We start from the raw sequence: 7,408 nt of genomic DNA on the forward strand, positions 1-7,408 counted from the left end.
GTCTTTTTGAGACAGGGTCTCCCTGTAGCCCCAGCTGTCCTGGAACTCGCTATGTAGACCAGGCTGACCTTGAACTCACAGAGATCCGCCTGCCTCTGCCTCCTGAGTGCTGGGATTAAAGGTGTGCGCCACCATGCCTGGCCTTTTAAATATATTTTTAACTTAAAAATATTTGTGTGAATATATTACCTGCATGTATGTAAGTGTACCCATGTTGTGCAGTGCCCACAGAAGTCAGAAGAAGGCATCGAATCCCCTGGAACTGGAGTTATGGATGGTTGTTAGCTGCCGTGTGGGTGCTTGGAATCGAACCCAGGTCCTCTGCAAGAGCAGCCAATGTTCTTAACCACTGAGCCATCTCTACAGCCCTCCATTTTTATTATTTTTGAGACAGGGTCTCATTTATCTCAGGCTAGCCTCAAACTCCAGCATGACCTTGAACTTCTAATCTTTCTCCCTCTTCCAGGGTACTGCTATTACAGGCATATGTCACCATGCACCAGTTTATGTGGTGCTGGGGATCCAACCTAGTGTCTCATACATGCTCTACCAATGTCTCTAGCCCTTTTCCTCCCTTTTGTTTCTTTCACAGTAGCAAGGAAATTTAACTGAATATATCATTGTTACTAGTGCTATTTCAGTGAATTCCAAAACTCTATCATCTACAGAAAAAATGAGGACTATTGGAATGTGTTTTAGACTATTCTGGAATAGGCATCTAATCTAGTTTTCTTTCTCTTTCTCTGTCTCTGTCTCTGTCTCTCTCTGTCTCTCTCTCTCTCTCTGGGGTATATGTACATTTTCATGTGGGTTGTATATATGTGTGTGGTGGAGCCGGAGGTCATCACTGGGTGCATGCCTTGATTGCTCTGTTATTTTTGAGACAAGGTCTTTCACTGAACCTGGCACTCACTGATTGTACTAGACTGTCTGGCCAATGAGTTTCAGGGATCCTCCTCTCTGTGTAGCCCCACATTTCCAACCCTGGGGTTACAGATATGTGCCACTATGCCTGACTTTTAATGCCAGTGCTACAGATCTGAATTCATGTCCTCATGCTTGCTTGGCAGGTACTTTACTGACTGATGTAGCTCCTCAGCCCAGAATCTACAGTTTGCTATTGCATTGCTCATTGTTCTTTCACATGTGCTTTGTGCTTCACTCAATTCTTCATATTTAACTCCATTGGAGCATTTTCTCACATTTTCCCTCCCTCCCTCCCTGTGTGTTATATGTGAATGTGTTTGTGTATGTATATGTGTGCACTGACATGTCTGTAGGTGCAGGGGCATGTGTCCTGGCAGTCAGAGGACAATCTCAGGTGTCTGTCCTCTTTCCACCTTTTTTGAGACAGGATATGTTTATTGCTGAGTAAGCCATGCTAGCTGGCCTAGAAGCTTCTGTAGATTCTTCTGACTCTGCCTCCCATCTCTCCCCATAGAGGCTGAGATTACAAAGTTTGTCCTACTTAGTCTTGTTTTTATATGGGTTTGGGAATCTGAACTCATTTTGCCAGGCTTGCATAGCAAGTGCAATTGAACAGCTTCTCTAGTCCTATATTTTCTATTTCTTTAAAAAAATTATTTTATTTGTGGTGTGTGTGTGTGTGTGTGTGTGTGTGTGTGTGTGTGTGTGTGTGGTGTCAACGCGCCTGCCTGTGGAGGCTAGAAGAGAGTGTTGGAGCCCTTGAACAGGTGTTTATGAGCTTCTTGATCTGAACTCTGGTTCTCTTATAGAGCTGTAAGTGCTCTTAACTGCCGAGCCACCCCTCCAGACCACCCTCCCCTTTAAAAATTTTTTTAGTATTGTATGTATGAATAAGGGTGTGGGCATAAATGTGTCAGAGCACAGCATTCAGGAGTTAGTTGTCTCCTTCCACCTTGTTGAGGCAGTTCTCTCATTTGTGCAATGCTGTGTATTCTAGGCTAGCTGGGCTATGAACTTCTGAACTTTCTGGTGTGATTTTCTTGTCTGTCTCCCACCTTGCTGTCAGAGTGCTGGAATTACAGATGTGAGCTACTGCATTTTTGTGGGTTCCAGGGATCAAACTCTGGTTGTCAGGATTGTGTGGCAAGTACCTTTATTCTCTGGGTTGTCTGGTGAGCCTGCTTTTTTCTATTAATCTTCCAACTGTTTTTTCCCTTTGAAGCTCCTGTCCATTTTCTAAGTCCAAAATGCCCTAAATGTAATATTAGGATGTAAACTGTCAGTGTTCTAAATTTCTGTTCTCCTTTGTGCTTCACATGCTATTTGTCATGTTCTCACTGATACCATAATTAAGAGTCAGAATTCAAAATGCACCCTTGAATTTAACATTCTTCCAGACAAACACTTCTTATCTTATATCTGAATTTAAGTTCACTTTTGTTGCTATCTTAGTATCCTAGTTAACTGATGATTTTTTTTTTTTTGAGACAGGGTCTTTCTATAGCCTCAGCTGGCCTGGAGCTCACTATTATAGACCAGGCTTCCTCTGCCTACCAAGTGCTGGGATTAAAGGCATGTACTACCACAATTCTTCCAGAAAAAACCTTTTTTTTTTTTAATTTAAATTTAGTTTCTTTTTTTTTTTTTTTTTATTTCCTTTTTTTTTTTTTTTTTTTTTTTTTTTTTGGCGGTGGGGATGGGTAGAGAGGTTATTTTTTTAAGCTATTGAATTCTCTAAACATCCAGGTCTGTTTCTGAGATTGATTAGTAGTTTAATTCACTTGGTACATGATAGACAAACACTCTACCAGCCCACCTAGATATTAGATCTTTAATAGATGTAGTAAATCTGTTGGTGAATAAACTACCTCAAAGGTGGTAGTGTTTTAAAATAACAAAAAAATACTTATTTGCAGTTCTTTCTATTGAATTCTCTAAACATCCAGGTCTGTTTCTGAGATTGATTAGTAGTTTAATTCACTTGGTACATGATAGACAAACACTCTACCAGCCCACCTAGATATTAGATCTTTAATAGATGTAGTAAATCTGTTGGTGAATAAACTACCTCAAAGGTGGTAGTGTTTTAAAATAACAAAAAAATACTTATTTGCAGTTCTTTGGATCAGTGATCTATGAGTGGTTTTGTTGGATGTGTCTGTCTCAGGGTCTCCCCTGAGATTGTAGTATTGATGTAGGACTGGATTCATGTTCTCTCTGGTTTCCATGCATAGCTCGGGAGCTTCAGTTTCTTACCAGATATGTTTCTCCATAGGACTCCTTCAGTGCCTTTGTGACTTGACAATTGACTTTCTTTGCAGTGAGCTGATTAATAGATCAAGAAAGTGTAAATCATGTTTTTTGTAAAGTAGCCTTGGAAATCATATAATCGCAGTGTCCTAGTCATAAGAAGTACCTAAGTGGACACTAAAGAGGAATATAATTGAGTTTCACATTTGTGAATATATTTTAAGACTCCACATGAACATGTATTTTCTTTAGGAGATCTGGTGATTTGGGATAAATTTCACTATGATTTGTTTTGAATTGCTACTACTATATTTATTCTGTATTAAGGAAATTCTGAATTCTGAAGTGGCATGGATCGTGTTAATGAAGCTTTGATGGAATGTCCAGGTCTCATGTATCCTTAATTTCTCTACTGCTTTTGAGTTTATTTTACAGACTTTAATTAATCTTTAAAGGTTTCAATAAACTTGTTTGTGTTTCAGGGCTCCAGCATGTCACTGAATTATTCCTAGCTTTGTCCTATTGGTTTTTTTTTTTTTCCTCTATGATTCCCTATTTTAAGAAAATGTATTAAGCTTACGAGTAATTATGCAAATGTGTTTATTGAAGTAAATGGCTTATTTTTCCCTCTCAGCTGATTTGAATAGGATGCACAGACAAAATATAGATGCCTACCATAATCCAGATGCAAGAACATATGAAGATAAAAAGGCTGTTGTATCTCTAGACCAAAATTTAGCCACTTCAAATGCTGAGAACCTAGAGGATTCTGCAAATAAAAACTCAGGTTTTTAATCATATTTTTTATTTTTTTAAAAAACCATTTCTAGTGCTGTTCAGTAATATCTCACTTCTGTTCTTTGACAATATTCTTACAGTGATTTTGAGAATTTGGTTACTTTGAGTTAGGAAACTGCATTTTCTTTTAAAAAAAGTTATTTTGAAAAAAGTTGATTAGGGAAAGGTTGCTTCTTTAATGCTATATATTGTTCAGCTTTGTAACTTGCTGTGTATGCTTTACCTGCTGCTAGATTTTTAATTTCGGCAGTAGAGAGTTTTTTTTTTTAAACATATATACAGTTTGCTTCTCATACCCATGAATGAATTAGTGAGAAAGTATTTGCTGTGTTAAGATAAATTATACAAGAAATTAACATTTCCTTGTTTTAGCGATTACTTGCCCTCTCCTGTGAAAAATAACATTGTATAAAAAAAATGAAGGAGCCAAAAGTTTAATATTAGATCACATTTCTGTTTATTCATGAGTATATTTGACTTAGTGTTAAGCAACATCCTCTAATCAAAGTTTCTATAAGTTGAAATAATTCACTATCTTTTTTATGACTTGCCAGGAAAAGTTGGCAACATCTTTCTTTATCATGCATGTGTGAATATTTATTATATATATATATTTAAAAATCAGAAGAAATTTAAAGAATATCCCACCTTGCACTATGTATGATGCATATAAAAGTAACCATGTATTTACTACAAAATTCTTCTTTTGCATTTTGACAGGTTTTTTGTAGGTTTGCTTCTACTTTTGCACTTTCATAAAACTTTTGATTGTAGGAAAGGCCTTCACATTGGGAAGTTCTTTGAACATATTTCTAATTGATGATACAGCCACTTTAAAATGAATATGACTTACTGGCTACCAAGACAGGTCGTGGGGAGCTATGATTTGAATACTGACTCTCCTTTAGGCTCGTGATACTGACACTCATCTCTGTAGCCAAGTACTTCAGAAGATGGTGGTTGCTATTTTTGTGGGCAACCCATTCCCTCATTTGATCAGTAGTTAGGAGGAAAACTATATTCACTTTGATCCACAATAGATCTTTACTGTTTGGATCCACTTTGGATTTTTGTAACTCTTAAAATTGGAACTTTTGATTTTGATGAAAGTATTAATTTATTTAAATTTTTTTGAGAATTTCATACATGAGCATTGTCTTTGCATTATTTACATTCCTCTCAGTGCCTCACTAACTCCAATCTGAACCAACATCTTAATCTGAAATAGTTCAATATGTAGTAGGAACATCAAATACCTTTTCATATTATTGCTGCCAGGAGAGAATTTGGGCATTTTCTGGTTCTTGTTATTCTTCATGTAATCTGTTTTATCAAGTAAACTGCTTCCAGTAATCTGTTTTGAAATCCTGGTGTTGTGGATGTTGTCCTTCTTTTCTTTTATACACAGTATTGCTTGCAGTGCTAACTCTGCTTACAACTACTCTTTTAGGAATTTAGCTCTACTTACCAAGTACAAACACTGGAAAATAAACTATTTTTAAGACTTGTTCCCAAGACAGTAATCCTGATTGAATATGCCCAGCAAATTTTGTCATGTAGATTTTCTGTAGTACTACACCAGTTTTTCTACTGATGGTGATGCTAGGATTTTTTTTTTTTTTTAAAAAAAGACATTGTTAAAATATCATAAAATGTAGAGCTTCCATTCTTTCGTGTGAGTTGAAATTTCCTAAATTAAACTTTTTTTCTCTAAGTATTAACCTAAGGTAAGCTTTGTAAATATAAGAAATTATCCAAAGCCACCTAGTTTATGCTATGCCATATATGTGTGTATGAGTGCTTGCCTATGTGTATACATATGTATATGCACATATATATGCTGTTTAATATTTTTTTTTGTCTTTTTGAGACAGGATCTCCCTGTAGCCCCAGCTGGCCTGGAGCTTGCTATGTAGACTAGACTGGCCTCAAACTCACAGAGATCTGCCTGCCTCTGCCTCCCAAGTGCTGGGACTAAAGGCATGTACCACCACACCCGGCTGTTGAATATTTTTTACAGGTTTTAGGGAACTTGAATGGGTCTGAAAATTGTCCTAATTTATGGTTTTAAGCTTTATTGTCCTTTGATAGTTTGTCTTTATTAGACCTACTTTTAAGGTCCTTCATGATGTTCTTTTTTTTTTTTTTTGGAGAAGATTTGAGATAGGATCTCACTATATAACCTAACCAGAATCTAGGCAGACCCCACTTTGAATGTCTTCCTTCCTCTGCTACCCCAGAACTGGGGTTATAGGCGTATGCCACTGTGCCTGGCTCATGATGCTAATTTTTTTTTTCCCTTTTACTTTATGGTTCTTAGGTGAGCTGGTATGAAGTCCAATACTAATTTGGCTTAAATCTACTTTTTGGCTTGCTATGATACCTAATTACATACCCATTTTTTTTTAAAGTATAGCTATTTTTCCCTATAGTTTTATTTTTAAAGTTTATTTCTCAAAGGATATATTGTGTCTAATATTTCATTCCTTTAATTGTTTCAGAGGTTTAGAATGTGAGTGAAATTAACATAATAAATGTCTAATAATAATAAATAATAAATCACTCAATTTTGTTTTGCTAATTAGTTTTTCTACCACAACGCATAAAGAACCTTCAAGGTATAAGTTTAGTTTGTTTTCAGTAGAACAGTTTTCTAGTGGAAAAAAGTACCCATGACATAAACATTAGTCAATTTCAAAACATTCAAGTAAACATTAGTAAATTTAAATAAAAAGGCAAAGCAGACCTGAATTGCTAAACTACCAAATAGTTTCTCAATGCAAAAATGGCACAAGTAAGGACGTAAATACTTTGAATTGATAGTAGTAAGAATGAGTCAGTAGCTAGGCATGATGGTGCACAGACACTTATATTTCCAGCCCTCAGGAGGCAGAGGCAGGAGGATTGCTGTAAATTTGAGACCAGCCCAATCTACATAGTGAGTTCCAGATCAACTAGGGCTGTATAATAAGACCCTGTCTCAGAAAACAGAACCAATCAAACAACAACAAAAAGTGAATCAGTAATTATATGAGGCTTAAATTTAAATGCCATTTATTTTCTTTCTGCATTCAAAGAGATTATTAGGGAATAAATGTTTTTTAAATTGCTCTTCTGAAATAATTTTTTCCTGCAAGAATATGTAATGCTATAATACTATTTATAAGGAACATACAATACATCAAACTTTTTTCATGTCTATATCCCATTAAATAGTTTTTGGGGGAAGGGTGCTAGCACTCTAATTTTAATAGTTTTTAAAAATAAAACCTGATACAATTATTAAGTCTTATTTTAATTTAATTTATTCCGTACCTTTTAAACCTATATTTAAACCATGAATTAGGAGACTTTTTGGACCACCAATTAAAACTTTTTTTTGGAAATTTTTGTTCTACATGTATGCAATAATTCATTTTAATATGTAGTTAAG

General features: G+C 35.7%; 1 protein-coding gene across 7 annotated transcripts in view; it reads left to right on the plus strand.

Annotated features, from left to right (window-relative positions):
• Cspp1 (centrosome and spindle pole associated protein 1) overlaps positions 1 to 7,408 on the plus strand; it is a 137,805-nt gene that overhangs the window by 94,266 nt on the left and 36,131 nt on the right. For all 7 annotated transcript variants that reach the window (XR_003847255.1, XM_029557006.1, XM_029557007.1 and 4 more), the window contains one exon: positions 3,812 to 3,964. Coding sequence is in view for 6 of the 7 variants with exons in the window: in XM_029557006.1 (XP_029412866.1) it covers positions 3,812 to 3,964 (153 nt within the window). In the remaining variant the exon portion in view is untranslated. The remainder of the gene's footprint in view (positions 1 to 3,811; positions 3,965 to 7,408) is intronic.

The sequence above is a fragment of the Nannospalax galili genome, unplaced genomic scaffold (genome assembly GCF_000622305.1).
Source record: "Nannospalax galili isolate Female #2095 unplaced genomic scaffold, S.galili_v1.0 scaffold247, whole genome shotgun sequence".
In the NCBI taxonomy this organism is placed as follows: domain Eukaryota; kingdom Metazoa; phylum Chordata; class Mammalia; order Rodentia; family Spalacidae; genus Nannospalax; species Nannospalax galili.